General features: G+C 44.5%; 1 protein-coding gene across 1 annotated transcript; it reads right to left on the bottom strand.

The window, feature by feature from the left end:
- Positions 1-1,115: 1,115 nt before the first annotated feature.
- On the bottom strand, positions 1,116-21,238 carry abcg1 (ATP-binding cassette, sub-family G (WHITE), member 1; the record flags this gene model as incomplete). The annotated part of the gene is made up of 15 exons (XM_080845382.1): positions 1,116-1,344; positions 1,626-1,744; positions 2,041-2,199; positions 3,208-3,308; positions 3,424-3,592; positions 3,881-3,982; positions 4,271-4,419; positions 4,750-4,864; positions 5,275-5,398; positions 6,989-7,134; positions 7,444-7,494; positions 7,892-8,024; positions 9,560-9,677; positions 19,952-20,195; positions 21,176-21,238. The coding sequence occupies 15 exons, from the start codon at positions 21,236-21,238 to the stop codon at positions 1,116-1,118; spliced, it is 2,022 nt and encodes a 673-aa protein (XP_080701508.1).
- Between the last annotated feature and the right edge of the window lie 1,996 nt (positions 21,239-23,234).

Below are 23,234 nucleotides of genomic sequence, written 5' to 3'. Positions count from 1 at the left end.
CTAGACCCACTATATGTGTAAAGATGCACCATGCCACTGGGATCAAATCACTCCAAAATCTTTATTCAAGACAATGTGTCACATCTCCATGACGTGCAGTTTAAGCTTTTATGAAACAATGCATACAAATTGTTATCTAACGTATTTTGAATCTTTAAAAAGGTTGAGTAAAGAAGTGGCTTTTTTTCATCAGGCTGCACAGTCAACAGAGATAATTGTTCATACATTCACTACTCTCAGTTTCCCTGTGAGTCAGGTGCTATTGCCTTTTGGTCAGGACTTAAAGCTTTGTGCTATGAACCAAACTAGAAAGAACCAAGCCATACACTCTCAAGCAAATGTCATTTTGATTGGTCACTGCTGATTTGGTTTCCAGACAACTCTTTTGTGCCACCACAACCAGTGTGTAGTCTGAGGGTTGTATCTACCTAGATTTTGCCTAAAAGTTCTGTTTATCTGACCCAGAAGAGTCCAGCTCTTCCCTTACTCTGGTCCTATCTATCATGCTATCCGAGCAAATTGTCACTTACGTCATCCATTCATAGAAAAGGGACGGAGCTCATAGCTACTGCCTTATCTAGCATCCAAGACAAAGAGAAGAGCCTATATGTACGTACAAACCCCATACACATTGAGGGTGCTCCCTTTTTTTTGGAGGGGGGGGGGGGGGGGGGGGCAGTGAAAAGTGCATAGTCCTCCACTGGACGATAAATGGAGGATTCACGTTTCAAGTTTATGTCACATTCATAACAGGCTCTGTGGAGGCCGAGACCGCCATGCCCAGCTGAGCCCATCAACATCAAATGTGCTTCAGACCTCCCTGCCCTCCTGTCCAACACCAAAGCAGACTGTGTGCACGAAAGCCCCCGGGGTCTCTGTGTGCTGTTGCTCGAAAAGTCAGTCTCATATATATGCTGTGTGTGTGTGTGTGTGTGTGTGTGTGTGTGTGTGTGTGTGTGTGTGGTGTGTTTGTGTGCCTGTGTGTGTGCGTGTGTTTTTTGAAGTTGTGCTACGTTAAAGGAAGGGTCGCCTCCCAGAGTTTTTTTGTCATCCCATCCAAAACGTATCCTCTTGTGTCCACATGCTTCCAGCTCCACTCCACAGTCCTGCCCTCTCTATCTCTCGGAGTTGATCTTGTAGCGCAGGACGAAGTAGGCAGTGAGGCGGAGGGTCACGAAGAAGATGCCCAGCACGATGAAGTCCAGGTAGAGTCTGGCGTCCTCTACATCCAGCTCTTTTAAAATGGCTGCTGATTTCTGAAAGTGACAAATCTCGCCCTCGTCGCAGTGGAGGTCCTCTCGATCTAGGCCATAGATGGACAAGATGACCCCCTCAAACCCATACCTGCAGGAGACAGAACGATTTCAGTAAAGCTGTTTCTGTATATTTATCATTTTATCAAGTTCCTTGTCTTTAAGAAACATTATGCCCTAATTTCTGTATGCCCTAATCTCAAAGCTGAACTTTCAATGGAATTACTTTCAAATGGATTTCACCAAACTTTTTTTTATATCAAAAGACCCACTTATTCTGCTTGGCTGCATGTTCAGTACAATATTAAGCATAAACATATTGTGAGCATCAAATGCCAAACAAACACCCAACTGGGTTACTACGAGACTCACCTGACATAGGAAATGTATGACATCCACTGGAGGTATTTGGGTATCGTGTCAAAACTGACAAAGAAACCAGAAAACAGCAACACTGGAATCGCTGTAACAGGCCCAACAAACGTAGCCACCTAGGAAGGAGAAAACATTTATTCAACACAAATACTAGAATCAGCCATTTTAGTAATCATTACACATAAGACAACAACAACAACAACAACCACACAGTTTGTATTGATTAAGTATCAGCTTCCAATCACAGCCCCTCTTTAAAACTCATGCTGTTTCAGGTCTTGCTGAGTCAACGTCTGACTGATATTACATCCGAGTGGACGCTTTCCTACTTTTGTGATCAATGGAAAGCTGATAGGTTTCAGGCAGAGGATCATATCGGCAAACTGAAAGGGCTTTGATACAAAACACTCACTTGTAAAGATGTGGACGCTGCACCTATGAGGAGGCCCAGAGACTGGGCCACTAGAGAGGTCAGCGTCCCCAGAGACAGGAAAAGGATGAAGCGGACAGCGTCTGGGGGTTGAGAGGTCATCCAGTACACGATGGAGCAGTATGCCACCGGGAATACAACCTTAAAGGAAGACATTAGAATTAACTTAAAGTGTTCGACTGTGAGAGAAAATATATAATACACTCCCATTTCCACGTAGCAAGGAAGTTGTCAATTTGTCAGCGAATAAAACATTTCTCTTGCCTTTCTTCCAAAAATAAAATACACCCAGTTGCCAGTTTAGTAGGAACATTGAGCTAAAACTAAGGCAGTCTTACACACCAGTCCTGCAATACATCTTACCTTCTTTAATGTTATAATATTCAGTATTTGTTTAAACTAATTTAGAGAGCTGTTGATTCAACTGTGTGTTCATTTTGGAGGCTGCAGGTTGTGCTATTGAATAGTTTTCACTCCATTTCAATCAGTAGTGAAGCTAGGCTATGTGTGTTTAATACAGTTTAACAGCACCACAAACTACATCCTCCAAAATGATCATGCAGTTGAATCATCACCTCTCTTAAACTGTCTCCACGTAGACTGAACATCAAAACAATCATGAAGGGGGATCTGCTGTTGAAATTGACTGCGTTCGTTTTTGCTAAGTACATAATACACCAGCAAATGTGTATATTTTACACTGGATCTATTTGAATTAATATGAACTTAGTGTGACACACTTTACTAATGTATGTTAAAGAACCATTTTGTTGCTTCTGTTGCCATTCAAAATAATGTATTGATTGAGTTCCATTCCAGCCATCTCTCATTGTGTTCAATTTTGTATAGTTTACATGACTCAAAATAAACATGTTAGAAATACTATTTATTATTTATTTTAATAGCGTCAATTTATTTTTAGAATGAAAAACTGTCCGAAATATTCCAAAGTGGTGTTACATAATGACAATGTGGGATTTGTTTTAATCAGAACAATGGCATTTCGACCTGCAGCACAAATCCCTCTTGACCTACCACAATATATTTAATGGCTCCACTGCTGCAGCTCTGCCAATAACATTTCAGATTTCTCAAAACACTAATGAACATTTATCTTAAAAGCAATAACAGCCCCCAAGTTGCCTTTACCTGAAAAGGAACATCTGCCATGGTCTTCGCCAAAAAGTACGCCTTTAAGCTGTACCAGTAGTTCAGATGTTCCCTTAGAAATACTCCCATCTCCAAAGGAACTAGAAAACACAAGACAAAAAAAAAAGATTTGCAATTTACAATTTACAATCAATTACTTTTATGATCTATAAACAGTGTTGGTGCTGTCTTTGGGTGAGAAAGCCGTCCACTCACAGGTCAGCACTGTAGGCATGAGGGCAGCAAACATGAGGAAGAGCATGGAGAAGAAGAGAAACCCCGAGTTGCTGAGGACCTTCTTGGCCTCGTTGCCGATCCCCAGGTAGAGGAGCCCAATCAGGATGCCAATGCCAACGTGAGATATGATTCTCAAGTGCGTGAGCACCTGGTCACAAGGAAGGAAGGAAGAATGGCAGAGGAATTGAATTAGACATGTTAGAGTAGATGTTCACTTTCGTTACATTTTGAGATTTGCATTCTGTTGTTCTGGCTTACAGTGAGGAGTGGTTGTGTTTCATCTCCTAAATACGCTCAGAAACCTTACTTAACTGCTGGTGAGTGACATCATCTGTTCCTTTTTTACATTGCATAACTTTTGAAAGGTTCCTGCTTGAGAGGGCGTTTGGTGCTATTGCAATACCGTTTTTGTCCTTTAGGTGGCAGTGTAACTTACCGAATCCCGCATGATGCTGATGAACGTTCTCTTGAAGAGGATGCAGAACTGCGTCATGCAGCTGGCGGAGAAACTGTGACAGCCCTCGGAAGAGGACGAGTCCTGCAGGAGAATGATGTCCTCATTACACCACATCACTTACACAGAACCGAAGCTTACATTAGCAATTACATTTTATTTGACTGATAAGAGTGCCCATGCAGCGGGCACCTTATAAATCATGTATTTTTTGCCTATGCTTGCAATGGATGCAATTTACAAAGTGACATACGTTAATCATTGTGCTCTTAAAAGCTTGATCATTTTCATGTGTGAAATTATACAAAAACATCTACTTCCTCTTCTTCTTTCCAGGGGGGTTGTTAAAGAGTGATTCATTGAGGCACATACCTCGTCTGAAGACCTGTGCCAGAGGAAAGGGTTGTGAGCTCCGTTTCCGTTCATCTCTGTGTTGTAGTCCTTCTCACACTTCTTCTCCTGAACAGCCTTCACCAGTCTGGCAGTCTGGTCTCCATACTCGCCAGAGGCCACCTCCATCACTGAGTCACATGGAGAGAAGGCCAGAGTGAGGGGTGGGGGATCTTTAAAGAAAAAGCTTCCGTCCTGATCTTGGACCTCCCTACAAATCCTGTTAAGATCCTCCATCTCTCTTCACTTTGCACACACTGAACTGACTCTAAGAGTTATAGATGAAGTTATCATAAAGAACTACGTAGAAACCAGTCCAGGAGTATAGAAGACTGCAGGGAGCCAATGAAAACAATATGTGCCTTGCCTGTACTGAAAGTCATGGCAGATAAGTGTCCCTTTAAACGAAACGTATGTATGTAAAATTGTGGATAATGTTACACAGAGGAGTATTTGCTCACCGAAGTCTGCTGGGTTATGGTATGTTGGGCAGTTGAGGCCCAGTTCCCTAAGGTACGGGACGAGGCTGGACACCTTCCCCCTGTAGATGCACTGGCCCTGGCTCAGAACATACAGCTGGAGGACACAAGAGTTGCAATTAGAATGGTGTCCAGAGAGACATGCCCACAAAAAATCTAAATAAATCCTAAGAGTTACAATTAGAACAGTGTCCAGAAAAAATGTAATATCAGTGGTGCCTGACTGCTTACACATATTCAAGATGGATGCAGACATGAGTGAAGTGACAAATGAGTTGATAATGATACTACTATCCCATTTGTAATGAATTCTGAAATCTAGTGAATGAATTCTAATGAATAAATCACCAAAATAAATGCCAACCAGCACAATACTGAACAAGCTGGTAGCCTAACGTCTCTGAGTACTAAAAATGATGAACACCAAATGGCATCCAGAGCCACTATCCCTAACGACACCCTGTGCAGGGTGATAGGAGAAACTCCTGTGTGCAATCAGTGGGTCACCTTGTCGAAGAGCTCGAACAGCTTGGCACTAGGCTGGTGAATGGTGCAGATAACGGTGCGTCCTCCCTGGGCCAGAGCCTTCATCAGTGAGAGCACTTGGAAACACGAGGAGCTGTCCAGACCACTAGTGGGCAGGAGACAAGAGAGGAGACCACTCAGACAATGGAGGATGCAGGAGGAGACAAACACACTTCACAGAGATTAATCAAATTCAAGGAGGTAACCGATGAACTTGAACCCTCTGAACCTTTCCCTCTCTCTTTCACAAAACACTCAGAACACTGTTTTGAGACCCTGAAAAGATTTGGGGTCCTTGGAAAGTTTAACCCTATAATGTCTGCAGAAGTACTGTGGTCAGATGGGAGATTCAGAGACATGCATTGGCTTACTAGGGACTGTTGCCAGAAATCAAAGGGTGTGGAATGACAAGGGGCAAATTAACATGGATTAACATGTACTTTTGCGATCAATCCAGCCACACCCTTTCTCGTCACCGTCAGGGCCCCTGGCAGGTTCAAGCTGAGTTTTGGCCATGGTGCCCGTAAGCCTGAGCAGATGAGATAAGTGAGATTGGGAGCGTGCCTGGCCTCGAGAGAGAGGGAGAGCAAGAGAGATAGAGAGCCGAGAGAGAGAGTAAAAGAAAGAGAGAGAGGGAGAGAGCTGCGCTGTTAAGCTGCCAGAGGTGACAGAAAGAAGTTAAAGAGGGAGATGAAGCCACAGGCCAATAAGACTTATGGGGACAGCAGCAGATTAGGAACAAGGAAACAAGGAGAACGAACTCCCTTAACCCTTCTCAATTTCCCTCTGCCCACCCCCCCCCCCCACTAGACACTAGAAGGTCTACCTAGAATGAACAACACTCTCTAGAATTAACTTCAACTACACTCTCTCTATAGTTCTGCTTAGAAACAACTTGTTCTGCTTCTAATAGAACCCTTAAATGGAGGAGGAGGTTCTGTGAGGGGGATGTCCACTGGACACGGTTCTGGGCCCTGAGCTGGCACAGCGTGAGCTACTGCACAGGATTGTCCCTGAGAGAAGCATGTTCTGTCTCTCCTTGTGTGACCCGACTGTTTGCACGAATGCGAGTTCCAGGATGTTCTACAATTAAATTTGGCTGTGTTCTCCCCTGTGTCAGGACCCATGGGGGGCCAAGCTATGCTTTCAAAGGCAGATATAATCCTCTGAAGAGGGAATAAAACACACACACACACACACACGTACATACACCAACACAAACACGTACAGTATACACAGACACAGACACAGACACGGACACGCACACGCACACGCACACGCACACGCATACGCAGACACACACACACACACACACACACACACACACACACACACATACACACACACACACCACTGGGAGGTCTCCAGTTAGATGTTTCCGTTTCATGGTCCAACAGGGATGAATATTACTGATAACATATTTTCATATTTCAAGTAACATATCTAGAGTCTTGCTTTTTTTCCAGGTTAGGATAATTAATTAATTGATTTATAAATTCTTTGTATTTCATGACTATTAATAAGTGGAATGGTCATTGTAGACAGCGTTCGTGCTTCTGTGACACTAACTGGATGGATGTAAAGTGCATTCAAAACTAGTCTAATCTCTTTAGCATGTAAAGTCGCACACAGTGACACACACACACACACACTCACACACACACACACACACACACATGCATGTTTGGAGGCTTACCTGGTGGGCTCATCGAAGAACATGACAGGCGGGTTGTTGACGAGCTCTAGGGCGATGGCTAAGCGCTTTCTCTGTCCACCTGATAGGTTGGATGTGCGTGTTTTGGCACACTCAAGAAGGCCGAGAGCAGTAAGGATCTCCCTCACCTAAACCAGTCATCACAATTAGACACCTTCTTCATTACCAGAAGTCACAAGCCACAATCCAGATCACCTCCCTCCCCGCTTAATCAAACGATATTTGTGGGCAGTCGGTTTCCAGTAGCCATTGCGTAATCTTCTAGAGGGGTGCCGAAATAGTAGTATTTTCTGGTAGTCTATTTAAATCAATATTCAATGGCAGCAGGATTAAGGCAACCACACTGAAGGAGGTTCCCACGGCTCACACACACACACACACACACACACACACACACACACACACACACACACACACACACACTTACACTCACTTACCATGTCTCTCCTCCCCTCGTCTTTTTCCTGGAGTTTAAGATTAGCAGACACCTGAGAGAGAGAGAGAGAAACAGGGCCAGATATTTAGACTGTGCTGACTGTGTATAAGCAGCAGGGAGCTTTAAAGGTAAGCAGTGGATTGACCACATTTCCACAGAACTGCCACCATCTAGCCAAACACGGGCAGCAGAGGGTCAACACTACGAAAGCAAAGGAAGCTTATCTGTCTGAGGCCTTTGCTCCTCTGTGTGCTTGCTGTCATATCTGTGAGAACCAGAACTGTACCAGGAGGACCCGTGTTGGATAGAGGTCCTGAAATATGACTGTCAGCATATATAGTAGCCTATGTCTGATTTAGACTAAAGAGGTTGAGATTTTTCAGAGATCTGCCCGTATTTAACCCTCCTGGTGAGAAAAAGCAAGATAGAGAGCAGATTGGTCTCCTTACCATCATGGCCTCCTGTACAGTGAGATGAGGAAGAAGCATGTCATCCTGCATGATGTAGCAGGAGACTTTCCGGAAGGAACGCAAGTCGCGAGGCTGGCCGTTGATCAGAATCTCTCCCTTCATTCCTGTTTCCCTACACACAAACAAGAACCAACAAACAACAACCTTGTTAGGTGGATTACTCAAATGTCCTCTAACAGTAAAATACACATTAGCGTTAAAGCATTAGCTTTAGCTACGAAAAGGCTATCAAACTCTGTGAGTCTCTCTCTACACCGTCATGATAGTCAAGTCTTCGTGTTCAGACAAAACTCTGTTGATATTTATGTCCATTTATGTTCCTGAATCCAATTCTGTAGTGACTGAATCCAATTGTTTCCATGGAAACAAGAAGTTGTTGACCCAGTTCTGAGGATAGTGTAAATCTGCTTAGGATGTAACATAAAGCACACACACACACAGACACAGACACAGACACAGACACAGACACAGACACAGACACAGACACAGACACAGACACACACACACACATACACACACACACACACACACACACACACACACACACACACACACACACACACACACACACACACACACACACACACACACACAAACACACACACACACACACACACACACATATAAATATATTTATTATCTAAAGAAATCAGTTTTATAGGCCATGTGGTGTAGAGTTGTGTAATGCCATATGTCATGTTCCTGAGGATGTTTGAAGGGCCAAAGCGCTGCAAACAGCCAGAAGCAAGAGCATTCAGTTTAGTGAGGAAGGTGACTAAGCACTCCCACTGAAAGGTAATAATTTCATTCTGCTCCCTGCTTGTTAGGTAACGACCCAATATGGCTGAGCGCACAAACACCTCCCCCTCCATGAGATCTCAGCCAGGGGGCATGGGAGTGCAACAAACAAAAGATAAAAGACACACTGCAGACTCATTCCTCATCACTTCATATAATCAGCTTTAAAGTCAAATGTAGAAAGTCGGTCTGTGAAGTACGGTCAGCGAAGCAGTATGCTTGACATTGTCATTTGGGATATTGAGTGTAAATTGATGAGGGAATAGATTCATTTAAATTAATTCAGCATGAGGCTTCAACATGCCAAAACGTAAAAAGGTAAAGAGCCTGAATACATACACGTTTGTATGGTCAATCTCATAGCCAACTATCTGTATGGCAAACTTCCCAGCCACATACTACATCTCCATGGTCAGCTTCATAGGCATGCATGTGTTTGTCACTGGGGAAAACGTCAGGCTCCTGCACTCACTCACACACTCACCTGTATCCTGCCAAGATATTCATCAGGGTAGACTTTCTAGCTCACACACTCACTCACTCCCTTACACACATACACACACACACACACACACACACACACACACACACACACACACGCACACGCACACGCACACACACACACACACGCGCACACACACACACACACACACACACACACACACACACACACACACACACACACACACGCACACTCACACACACACACACACACCTTGCATGATAGCAATCACACTCACTCACTATCTCATTTACACACACACACACAGACACACAGACACAAACACACGCACACACACACAAACACAGGCACACACACAGCTTGCATGATAGCAATCACATACACACCTGTATCCCGCCAGGATATTCATCAGGGTAGACTTCCCGGCTCCTGAGGGGCCCATGATGGCCACCAGGTTCCCACTGGTGAAGTTCCCAGAGATGCCTTTCAGGAGGGTCTTGTAACCTGAGGCCCAGACAAACACAAGGGAAAGAGGGAGAGAGAAAGAAAAAAAGCGAGAGAGAGGGAAAACAGAGGGAGAGGGAACATTAAATAACTATTGTGCTCATGGTCACAATAGGCCCTGGGCACCAAACTACTGGTCCATTAAGCACCTGCTTGATCCAGTCGGTGGGCCCATCCTCCCTGGCCTCCCCAGATAAAGGCCTCTTTGTGTGTATGCGTGAAAGGCTCTATTTTCTTTAGTTTTCTGTGGTTTACTTTCGGTTTTCTGCATGAATACACCTTTTTTGGTGGAGTGTTTTATTACACCATAAGCTAGCTTTCACCTTTGACTGACCCTATGGATCTAAAACCTCTTCTCGCATTTCTGGATAAGCTTCGACATCGTATGTATAGTCTGTGATTTTTCCTCTTCCTCATCGCTTTCCTTTGTTTAGCACACAATGCACTCCTGTGCATATGAAGCACTGATTGCAGCATCTGGATTGACCCGCATTCACTGCACACACGCAACGCTCTAAGCAGTCACGCATGTGCAAAATACATTTGAAATACCATCAGGGATACAACAAGATCCCTGGCGCCCCCGTCCCACCGAAGAATGAAGTGAAACACAAGAAAGGAGCAGTACGCGCCTTTTTTTAATTAACCCATAACTAACATGCGCACAAGTGCCAGACATATGCTCTGATGTGTTTTCAGATGTTTATGGGTGAACTGTCTCTCATTCTCTGTCATGGTTTGAACATCCAGCTCTCTACATTCTGCAATCTCATGATGTAGTGTTGCCAACTGCACCTCTAAAGAACAGCTCAGAGCCACACGTACACAAACAAACGGAAAGCTGAAGGCTGGAGAAAGATGCCCGATGGTAACCTGTTATTTATCTAATGGATGGATCCGAGGGCTAATCCAGCTGGTTGCAGTGGCTGCCAGCGTAATTGGATTTGGGGTTATAATCTCTCAGAGAGATACACAAATACCAGCAACCTTCCCTGTCCTCTCTCAGCACAGAGGCAGAGTATGCGTGGGCAGCACGGAGTTTCCTCCCTGGCAGAGGGCAATGCCCTACAGTAACCCCTCATCCACGGCAACCAGGTTAAAGGTGAAATAGGTCAAAAGGCAGAGAGGCAGAGAGCAGTCGGACACACAAGGACAGGGCAGCCATTATGTATAATAAGATGGGGATTTATGTGTTGAAGACTCATCTCTCATTCACAAAGGTCATGTCGTCATACGTCAATACTGTGGCATGAGCAACCACTCGGGCACAAGGTGGTGAAGGGCCACCATGGCCTTGGCTCTCGTCGTAATACGGGGGGGGGGGACTGGTATTGACCCGTCAAAGATACCGCTCGCTCTGAGACTTAGAGCCTTCTCAAGCAACCCCTGATGGCCTAAAGGTTTAATGCTTATCAGTCATTCTTTGCTGATAATTCTCACTGTTGTGGCTTAGGTGAATCAAGGAGAATAAGGGACACAGGTGAATCAGTATCCCCTCTGCTGCTCGTTCTCATCAGTATGGCTCAGGCTTTGAGTCCAATAGCATGCCTCCCAATGGGCCTCCTGTTGAGCACACAGCACTACCCTGAAACTTGAACTGGCTAAGAAGCTTAGTGAAGAATGCTCCATTGTGGGTTAATGACCATTTGTAGTTCTTTGACAGGCTGTCATACAGAGTGGCCATTTGCTGGAGCTGAGGTGCCATACTGCTCTTTATGTTTACAATTGAGGGCATTTTTTTCCAGTCGAAAAGGTCTTGGAAGTGTTTGTTGGATGCTCTTGCTGATAGTGGAGGATCATAAGCCTCTAGCGCTGCTCACAGACAGAGACACACACTCACTCACACATACACATGCGCACACACATACACACGCGCACACACACATACACACACAAAGTGTTTTTGAGATGCTCATGTTCATAGCGGAGGATCATAAGCCTTTGGTGCTGCTCACGCATGCAATATTGTACGCTGAGCGTTAGAGGCCAGAATAAGGGCAGAGTGCATTTGAAACATCTTTCCATTATGCATGGGTGACTACATTAATACACTGCAGGGGGAGAGAGAGAGAGAGAGAGAGAGAGAGAGAGAGAGAGAGAGAGTTAGATAGAGAGAGAGAGAGAGAGTTAAATAGAGAGGGAGATGAGCGAGTGAGAGAGGGGGAGAGAGAGAGACAGAGAGGGAGGGAGAGAGAGAGGGGAGGCACAGAGAGAAAAAGAAACAGAGACGAGCAGATAGGAATGATATGTAGAGAGAATGAGGGAGCGATGGAGAGAGATGAGCGAGTGAGAGAGACAGAGATGGCTGGAGAAAGACAAAACACAGATGGGTAGATAGAGATGATGTGTAGAGAGAATGAGGGAGCGATGGAGAGAGGTGGATACTGTGAGCGAGTTAGAGAGGTGGAGAGAGAGAGATGGCTGGAGACAGAGGGAAAGATGGAGAGAGAATGAGAGAGAGATGAGTAGACAGTATGCGTAAGTTTACTGTATTATCTATCATGTATACCATGTTAAGTTTTTATGTATTATGTACATTTTGATCCAAGCTTCTGCTCAAGGTTCCCTGTTACAGTAACAAGAAGTTTTTCCTTGCCATTGTGCTTGATCCGAGGTATTCAGGCCCTGGGCTCTGTAAAGCGCATTGAGACAATTGTATTGTTTCTGAGCTATATATATAAAATGTAATTTAATTTAAGTGAGTGAGAGAGATGGAGAGACTTGAGATGGACACAAGAGAAGAGAGAGAGAAAGGAAGGAAAGACAATGTAAACACAGACATGAAAAGAGAGAGAGGCAGTGAGTGAGTGAGAGAATGAGTAAGGGAGTGAGTAAGGGAGTGAGTGAGTGAGTGAGAGAGTGAGTGAGTGACAATTGTATTGTTTCTGCGCTATACTGTATATATAAGGGAGAGAGTAACTGAGAGAGTGAGTGAGAGAGTGAGAGAATAAATGAGTGAGTAGGGGTGTGAGAGAGAGAAAGAGAGAGAGAGCAGTGAAGGGGCTTAAGAGGAACAGCACGTGTCTGGTAGCAGAAGCGGTTGCTCTCCCTGGCCCGTGTGCATGCAGCACTGTGGTGTTGCTGCTTGGCGCTGGGCAACGACAACAACTGAGAAACATGGCTCGTCCTGTAAACACTGAGGAAAAGACAACCATGAGCCAAGATGCCAGTCTGAAGCGAGCAGGATGCCTCCTAAACCCCCCACCCCCCTTGAATCCAACACCACCAGCCCTCACTGAGCAGATTCTGATTAGATTATGCAAGACTCCAGAGAGAAGCTTGCGGGTTTCATAATGGTGGAAGACTTCAGAAGAGCCTGTGCAGATTTCCTGAAAAATAAATCATAAAATATTCACCAGCCGTTCCACACAGTCTGATTGGTTGAAAAAACATGTTCAGCGCTGTTATGTCACCTAGGGGTCTGCAGCTTTACCATTCTGCTGACTCTAAGATTCCATGCTAATAGTGTTGGGGACTCTGAGCCTTCATGCTAATGGTGTTGCTGATGCTGTTAGAAATGAACATGATCGATGTGAGACACCTGCGAGTCTGCTTGCCTTGACAACACAGGAACACATGCACCTTTTCTGCCTTACGTTGGTCCCTGAGCACCCTTCCACCATCAAATCCCCGCAACCACACAGACTCGCACATAAACACACACACACGCACACACACACATACACACACTCTCACACACACACACACAAACACACACAATGCATTACTCATCATGTGCAAACTGTCGCTGATGTCACTCTAACATCCAGAAACACACCGCACTGAATCATTTACAATAAATGTTAATGATTGTGAAGGAGCATTGGTGAGGGAGTAGTTCATGGATGAATGGGAGTGATAGAGAATTACATTCAGTATGATTCAAGCAGCAGCCAGGCACTGACAAATCCTCTAGCCTCCAGTGTAATATTCTGCACATCCTCAGATTCACACAGAGCCAGTGTCTGCATCATGTTTTGTTGTCCTGCTGTCTTGAGTCAAAGTGAACACACACAGTCAGGGAGAATGAGAGTGGTGGTTGCCAAATCTATGGACAGCTTATGCAGGAACAATGACTTGAATAAGTGGATACATTAAATATATGACGTTACTGTAACACAATGCTGACTTTAGGGGAATACTGGGAAAGGTGGCAACCCAGGGCATGACATGATCTGACAGCCAGACCTCCTATTGGCAAGAGGAATACAACAAATAAAATAAAAAAACATACATTATTTAAGTTTAATATCAGAACTATAACTATTTGCATTGAATCTTTGCAGCCTACCCCCCTAAACTGTTTTGCATTTTCAAAGTGTAACTCTATGCACAAGAATGGCATAGCAGTTATATAACCCATCTGCTCTTTTTTTCCGACATTGTTCCTTTTTTAACCAGGCCTGCAGCAGTGCACTGCTGTCGCATTTCTTCTAGTGAATCGCAGCGTGTCATCCCACCAGGGCTGCACGTCTTATCTCGAGGCCACAGCTAATACGGGCGGGGGGCACGGTGATACTGCTGCGACCTTGCCTCTCAGTTTGGGGTTCATGAGCAACAACAACAACCAGGGGGAAGTAATTAGCGTTGTCAGCAACAAACAAAACAGGGGAAAGAGTTTGAGTGTGTGTTCAGGTGTGTTTGTTTGTGTGTGTGTGTGTGTTTGTTTGTGTGTTTTTGTGTGTGTATTTGTGAGTGCATGTGTATGTGTGTGTGAGTGTGTGTGTGTGCGTGTGTGTGTTTGTGTGTGTATGGGAGAGGGGGGGGGGGGGGGGGGGGGGGTGTTTGGCTGACAAGCGTGAGTGCTTTGCTCTACTTCGTTCCTGGATGACTATCCTCCCCGGCAGGCCAGGCCTCAGGCTGCAGACGGCAGAGCTCACATCAGCTCGCCTGTGAGACCTGGACAAGCCTCTGTTCAGGGCCTCCAGGGAATGGACTTGTTCTATGCTAAAGTCACAGGAAATGACACTCTGGGGCAAACAAACCATCAGATTAGCTCTCATATTTCAAGTACAGTCTCCAGTTCTGGTCAAAGGTTGTTGATATTTGAGCTCAACAGCCAATCAAATTACACACATCCCTAACATGCTCCTGAAGCAACGTGTTGTGGAATATTGTATGGCTCTGTCCAAGGCACTATGTATGTTTCCCGGAGCCAGGATTGCTTATATATTTACAGAGCAAGGATTGTGTCTAGGCACTGGTGTTTTTGGAGCACAGACACTGAAAGGACAGCTACAAGCCCGGGAGGAGCGATTAGCTAAATTTGATAAAAGGTGTATTGAATTAGCTTTGCGAGCTGCACCTTACAGGCAGACAGATCGAGCCCATATACTTCAGATCTGACATGGCGCTCTCGTTCTTGTTCACATTGCTTCAGTCACTTACCGCTGACAAGTTAGCCGTCTGTGGATGGCATCCAGCTATCTTTTGAACAGCATTAAGTGGGTACACACCTCAAAGCCAAGCATCAGCTGGGTCAAAAATGTTGGGAGAAATCCAAGGGAGAGCGGCTGTCTGCTCTGCCATAGCTGATGACATGCCTTACTGAGTCAACCGTCCATTTTGAACAGAAGCCGAAAATGACAAATCTGTGCCAACTTTCCACTTTTATGTGATTTTATCCTAGTGGGCTGAAAAACAATGTTTTTTTTTTCCAACACATGACCAAGTGCATCAGCTTATGGATGTAAGTCCTGGGAATATTTATCCTGTGAAATGCTCTATAAAAGCATTCGCATCAACAGTCACACACAAATGTGCCAAAACACACTGATGCATAGTCAAACCGGGCAGACACACATCTGTGTTCACTGCATTCAAAGAGAGATGCAAATTGGCTTACTGCTTACACGCAACTTGTTTACATGTCACAGTATTTCTGAAATCCGTCACTCGAACAGCAAAACCAGACACCAAATCTGCAAAACGGTTAGGTAATTCTCAGCCTTCCACTCAATTTTCAATTTTATAAAAACACATTTTTTTTGCGGGCAGTTTCATACAGTACCTAATGCACTTTCTAAGGGAAAACTGGTGTAAGGCACACCAGTGTTAATGTCTGTTAGAAAGTGAAAAGTTGAAGGCACTGCCCCTCAAAATACAAGACATATGTACCCACTCAAAAGGAAGACATTGGCTACCATCACCTGCCTGTACCAGTGGTATAGCTGTATCAGTGGAATGTACCATGTCAACCACCATCATATCCTGTTTACCAGTGAGCTCAGAGGTGGCAGAGAGAAAAAAAAAAAGAAAAAAAAATTAAACTAGTCTTATTTTGGGTCCACAGGAGATGACATTAATCTGGTATAATGAGTGTGCTGACCACATGTCTGTTTAATGGCTTGAGAGTGATATCCCACTCAGGCCGACAGACAGACGAGCTGTGGAGGGAGGTCAGGTCAGCAACCAGGGTCACTCAATGACAGCCAACCGCATCCACAGAGTAAATACAATCTGCAGCCGTGCTAAAAATCCAAATCCAGGCCAGAGAGAATTTTTAGCTCGTTTTTTTTTTTTGTTCTAATAAGGCTGTGCATGACAATAGAGCCCTGTGTGGTTTCCTGTGCTATGTGTGAACTAGATCTCATGTTTTGCATTTGTGGTGAAGCCCTGTGTGGTTGCCTGCGCGGTGTTTGAACTACATCTCATGTTTTGCTTTTGCGATAGAGACAGATGCCTCAGGATTAGGTGTTCAGACTACACATTTGCCAAAAAAAAAAAAAAAAACATGGCCAGCACTGACAGAACAACATCACAGCGAAAACAAAACAAAAAAATCGACTTGTAAACAAATAGACTGGCAATGAGCATCCTGCTTTCTTTCCTGCAGGGCATCTTCTCCTTCAGCTCTTATCTTAACAAGCGCACAGCTCATCGCTACATCCTCTTAACCAACCACCCCCCTCCTCCACCGCCCCCACCCTCTGAGGTTACTGCAGTTTGTTGACCGATAGTAACCGTCTGAGCGGCACACTGCCTGCCTGCCTGCCTGCCTGCTTGCTGCCGCAGTGTGAAGCACTCGCTCTCCTCTCTAAGTATGGATTACAAAGATTTGTTGGGCAGCAAGGTTTCGATTGCAAGGCAGTCAGGAATGACCGGTGCCAGGGTTTGTCTCTGGAGCATCTGTGGTGGCAAGAGAGGCCCAAAAGAAACACACACAGCTACTCATTTATTGATTTGGGAGATTATTTTATCCACAGTGACGAGCAACACAGGTAAGGTATACGTTTTGTCAGTTCGGGCATCAAATAGGGAATCAAATCCATGACCTTTGCATTCTTGAACACTTTAAAGTTGAACTACAGGAGCTCAAAGTCATCCTTTCCAGAGGGGGCATTTTCATGTCTGAGACTGCAACAATTACGCAAGGCCTGCAGACCAGATCCTGCCTGGCGCAGACAACAGCATAGCCCATGCAGAGGGAGCAAGCCATGGGGTCGATGGACAGCAATGCCATGTATAGAGGCCTGGCTGCATGGGCCTGTGAATCCCCCCAGGGTGTGTGTTGTGTTTCGCTTTAATTTACTCTGAACTCCAGCAAGTGTGCCCCACACAACAGACTGTGCAACAGACACAGCAAACCGCAGCACACCACACCACACCACACCAGAGCAGGGCTGGATTAAACTGGTCCTGCCCGCCAACCACCCTGTTCAGTGCAGCCATGTCGGCTGCTCTCTTCCCATCCCCACATGTATGCCTGAGTCATGATGGTCACGCTCAGGCCCAGAGCGCCAAGGCCTCCGTAGCGTACGTGAGGCGAAGGCCAAGCACATTGCACCGCGTTGAAGGTCGCTAGACTGAAGTCGAAAGGATAAGTCACCACCCTTGGCAGCCAGGCATGACAACCTCTGCTCATGAATCTTTAATGGCCATGATAGTCGGTGCTTGTTAACACTCCAGCATGGACTCGTGCCCTCAGACGTAAATCACAGCCCTAAAGGGGAGTTTAGCTGCGGGTGGTGTAATGGGTCCTATTAAAAATATGGAACCCACTTGCACATGACATGGCATTTTTATATGACACTACAATCTTCCAAATCCAGTTGGCCACCAATACATTCAACAAATTATTCACAATGTACAAGATTCAAATAAGAACACCATAAATGCATGGTTGTCTCATGACCCCAGATGTGCAGACAGCATGGCAAAGATCACAGAAAAAGCACAAACAGCACACACCCCTATCTGGTATAATCCATCCAACACCTCAGAGACCACCTGCCCTATACTTTCTGTCAGTTAACCAATGGGAGCAACAATGACGCTTTAAGCTTGATATTCAATCATCCCCTCAACCGTTAGATACATTTCAGCCATAGGATGCGTTTGTACACTAACTAGTATCCATAGCAGTAAACGCCATTGAGGTCCTCAGCTGAGGAGAAAGTTCTGCACGTGGCAGAATGGCAATTATGTCCGTTCTACTCATTCTACTTGAACCAATCTCTAACTTCCGTCTGGTCCGCAACTGGCCCAGAGCTTGGCCATATCAGGGCCGTATCAGGGCCATATCAGGACCATATAAGGGCCATATTAGGGCCATATCAGAGCCATATCAGGGCCATACCAGGGCCATATAAGGGCCATATTATGGCTATATCAGAGCCATATCAAGGCCATACCAGGGCCGCATCAGGGCCATTAAGGACAATATAAGGGACCTATCAGCCAGGGCTATACTGCAATACAGCCGCAGTATCAGCCACAGAGTTAACTGGTCTTGGTATTGGATCTACCTAGGTATCACAGCCAAGGACTAAATCTCATTTGAAGGACTGAGGACATCCAAAACCTAAGGAGCTTCACTGACTTGGCACAGGGTTAACCAGACAGACAGAGGGTGGAAGAGGAGACGTGCGCCAATCGCAGAAAAAAAGAGAGATAAGAAGAGAGCGAGAGAAAGAGAGGGAGTAAGAGAAAGGCAAATAGAAAAAGAAAGGGAAAGAGAAAGAGAAGCAGCGGCTGGAGAAATCTCCAGATGGCTCTCTTAATGAACACAAAACGCAACAGCAACGAACACCCCTCCAGTGAAAAGCAGCAACCAGATGTGCTCTTGCATCAAAAACAACACCACCACCAAATTCACTTCCCGAATGCACTTTAAGGTGAATTCTATACACAGAACGTACTGTCACATGAAAAGGGTGCGTTAGCTATCACGTTTTCGCTTATGTAACAACTTGAGCGAGACGATGGCTCAGAAAATAGCATTAATGGGTGGACAAGGCCTTGGTCCATTGAAACTGATGAGTCATGATTCACTTATGATGAGTCACTCAAAGCTCACTCAGTAAAGACAAATACAGCATAAGTATGGTCTGGGTTTTTTTTGTGTGATATGCAAAATACTGGCGGTCTAGATATGCAGAGCTCATTTAGAAGAGCAAGTTATATTTATTTATTTAAGCATCTTGTTTTCTCATATAGCCATGTGATCCGGTCATCACAGAGTTGATTTTTGCTGCATTAAATCTGAGCATTAGATCGAGCAGTCAATTTCATTACATGTTGTGGTTCTGGGAGAGAAAAAAACCTCCAGGAAAAGCAATCCAATCCCACTGGCTATTTGTGAGAAAAAAAACCCTGCAAATCCACCTTCATAGTATGTACAATTATCCTGCGAGGAACGCATGTTATTACCTAATGCCTCCCATACAAAATCCATGTGAGATTGGAGAACTATCAAACATGGCAACACCCTTGCCAAAACATTGACAGCAATCAAAATATTGGTGGGAGTCATAGTTTGTTTTAATGTTACTTTAAATATGAGATGAGATTGGCACTGAAAGATTCACCACCCTTCTTTTTTGTTTTGTTTTACACAAGTGCAAATAAAGCAGCTATGTAAAAGATTGTTCAAATGGTTTTGTGCCGTGTTATTTAATACTGGGTACATTATGTCAAAGAAGAGGCTCAGAAGAGCCTCCTTTCTTCTCAGCCATGCCACTTGTTCGTGCGCCCATATCTGGTGTCTGGGAGGGAGAAGAGACTTGTCTTCTTATCTGTGTTCAGCCCTTTGGCCTATAGAAAATGCACAGTGGCTCCATCCCTGAGGGAGACTTACCTTACAGGAAAACAAAAAAAACCTCTTTTAAAGTTGCCTGCTAATGACGCTACTTTTTTTACCACACAATTTGAATGCAAAAGCATATGCGCTTTCTAAAGGGGGCCACTGAACACTTGGGCACGTTGGGGGGGGTGGGGGGGGATGTATTGATTGATCATATTTAGCAGAACAAGGGAAAATGTGTGAACAATACCTTTCTTTCTCCACCACGGTCCCTCAGGAACTGAGTAGGAGACGTCTTTGAACTCGATGTTGACCGCCGGTCTGCGTGGCAGGTATGAGAACCTCTGTGCTTCTGTGAGGTTGTTCTCCACTTTTTTGAGGTGTCCGTGTAACAGCGGCGTTTGCTGACTTCCCACATGGTTTGACACCACATCATCAATGGATACACACACAGTCCTTGGGTCCAGCATTAAGTCAGGGGGCCCATTGGTGTTCTAGGAGTGAGAGTGAAATGTCATTACATACAGTACATACGTTGTTGATTATTCAGTGGCAATGGTACAGGGAATGTTAGACCTCCACGAGATCAGTATGATTTTTGAGTGGGTCAAGGAAACTAAATATAGAATGCAAAGACGACATGGTCTCATGAGCTTTCAAATACTTTTCCAAGCAGATGGTTAACTTTAACGCCGGCTTTAATGCAACGTTCTTTCTAATGCAGCATCTGCATATATAAAAAGATAGACTAATCCGTCTCTAGCCACAGAGTCCAGGGCTGATGAGGTTACTATCGGACATCGCTCAACCCAGCAGACCGTGCGTAAAATAATACCTCGTCCAGTATTGTAGTTGTAGAATATGACTTCTCTGGCTGGAAATAGGTACACCACATAGTTTTTTCCTCAGAAACATGAGTTCAGTTTCTCAAAATAATCTACAGTATTGAAATGTTTTGGGGCTATAAGTGGGCTAATGGAACCTAGTCTCTTCAGTGAGCAGTCACGTGTAAAGAGACCTGCACAATAAACATAACATTTTTTTATTACATTTTTGCTATGTTCATTTTGTGATGAAACCTTAACACATTTGTTCGGAGGTGTAACAAACGAATTACACCTGTGACACTAAACTTTCCTCATTTTAAAATTAATTGGAAAATATTACAGCATTTTTTCAAACCACGAGCCTTCATAATTCTGTTTCAGGTTATGAAAGGCGCGAATTTAATTTGCTCTATGGTCATTTGCATCATTAGTTTTTCCAAATGCACACAGACTGATTTAATATTCAGTATTTCGAAGTGAGGTTACTTCAGTTCATTTGGTTTGGAGCAGCTATATCTGGCATCAAGTAGCGTCATACGTGATGTATAAGTTCGGGTCTGACAAACAGCACTTGTTTCAACTAAAAACATTCACTTGGTAAAATGTTCATTCAAAATCACGCACAATAATTACTAAAATTCACTTACCATTATGATGGAATTCGTCACCGAAGTATTGTTCACTGAGAATGCTGCCATGAGACAGGCCATTCCTTTGAAAAGTGCAGTAATCTAAACCAACTAGATATAGCAAGACCAACGCATCCGGTGCCTTTGATAAACTATTCCCGCATATACTTCGCACCTTAGCAGTCCGCTCAGTCCAATGAAGTCTCTGTTATTGTTTACAAGCGGCCAACCTACTCCTGGTGTTTTGTACAGTGACGTCACGTACTGTACCGCCGCCGACTGGCGCTTTAGTAGAGCAGGGGAGGGAGCAGAAAGCATGTGCATCTGACTGAGGACTGATGAAGGCTCAGCGCGCCACTGCAAAAAATATAGGAACATGCCCCAATGTCTGCACCATCGCATTGTCCCTTAAATGGCACATACGGGACATACAGCAGCATGACCTGACATTGTCAAAATTATAATGGAATAATTGGAATATTAATATAATAATATTTGTTAGACTGTACAAGGCTGTACACAAGCCATATAAACATGCATTTTTGCAGATAAAACTTTACATGTACATATCAGTCATAATGGCGTGGCCCTCGTCTCTGAAAGAAGGATATTAGTATTGATGTGGAATTTTAATTGTAATGTTTCAGCTGCAATAAACTTGGCACCTCAGCACACACCACAAAGGTGCATGGAAAGAGAGTGGGATAATTACACCGGTGAAAGGCAGATGCTCCACCTTGTGGAGGTTCATGGTAAAGGCATTTGTATTGAAACTGATGTTGAACACAACTGCATTGTCATTTCAAATCATATAATTCCATTCCATTAATTGCTCTGAATTCAGAAACGCTGTCGTAGAAACCTCTCTTGTACTTGCGTTGCGGTATAGAGACGTTCCCTGTGAGCACTCAAAACCCTTTTGCATTTCAAAGACAGAGAAGTCTAAATATAGCACATTCTCACTCCCCTCCCCTCACCCCCTTGTGTTTTTTTCCCCTTTCTATTTGGATCTTGGTTTTTGGGAGCATTTCTTTCCTCACTCTCTGCTGCAGGAGTGCTCCATGTGTTATAGTCACAAGGCTTTGCATGTGCCTCTCTGTTGCTGCTGCTGTGTGTGCCAATGCAGTCGAGACTGGATGGGTGTTTTCCTGATGAGCCCCAGGTCTTCCTCAGAAGGAGCACTACCTGTATATTAATTAGTAAGAATCTGATGTTGTTAAGGAATACAACAACTATTATAAAATCACAGATGAGATAGAGATTATGTTGTCACTGGCAGTAGTCATCACAAAAAAAATCCTGAATGATGTAAAAGATTTTTGAAGAAAAAAAAATGAAACAGAAGGAGACAGCCCTATGCTACACTATAACGTTTTAAATATGATTAATGCCACTGTAAGAGATTATCTATTTCACAAACCTTTCAAGGACTCCCAATTTCCGTGAGGTTATGTCAAGGTAGTTTTTGCCATTTTAAGAAAACATGACTTGAAAATATTGTACATTTCTACTGACAATATTACAATACCACACACAGATACATTCCCACACACTTTCACAAACCAGCCTCTTTTTGGCTCCATCTCTTCCAGCCAGGTTAGCCATACTGCCATAATACATTCCGGCAAATACTCCCATCCCTTCCTTCTACATTCTGACACTCATCCTTTTTCCTTCTCTCAGGACTGCTGTTCACTTTGCAGTAGATGTATACACACAAACACACACACACACACACATGCGCGTGCGCGCACACACACACACACACACACACACACACACATACGGACAGACTTTAATCTGGATTGCCAGGAGATATTCAGATCACGGGTGAGCGTCTCCTGGAAGACAGGCGAGGGAGTGTTGTAGGTGACTCTTGTTGATTGGGCCCTGTCCCGGCTGGCAACCCCTCCCCCCTGGGGGTTGAAATAGCATATAAATGCAGGCAGAGCCAGCCTGCCGACCATCCCTGCACGTTGAGATGTCAGGGGAACCAGGGAGAACAGCATGGGGGCTGTGAGACTTGCCATCTTCATTCTGCTGCTGCTGACAGTGGGAGAAGGTACTTGTGCTGCCA

Source organism: Sprattus sprattus (assembly GCF_963457725.1).
Source record: "Sprattus sprattus genome assembly, chromosome: 9".
Taxonomy (NCBI): domain Eukaryota; kingdom Metazoa; phylum Chordata; class Actinopteri; order Clupeiformes; family Clupeidae; genus Sprattus; species Sprattus sprattus.
The sequence above is the reverse complement of the archived record's forward strand: the minus strand, read 5'-3'. Positions and strand labels throughout refer to the sequence as shown.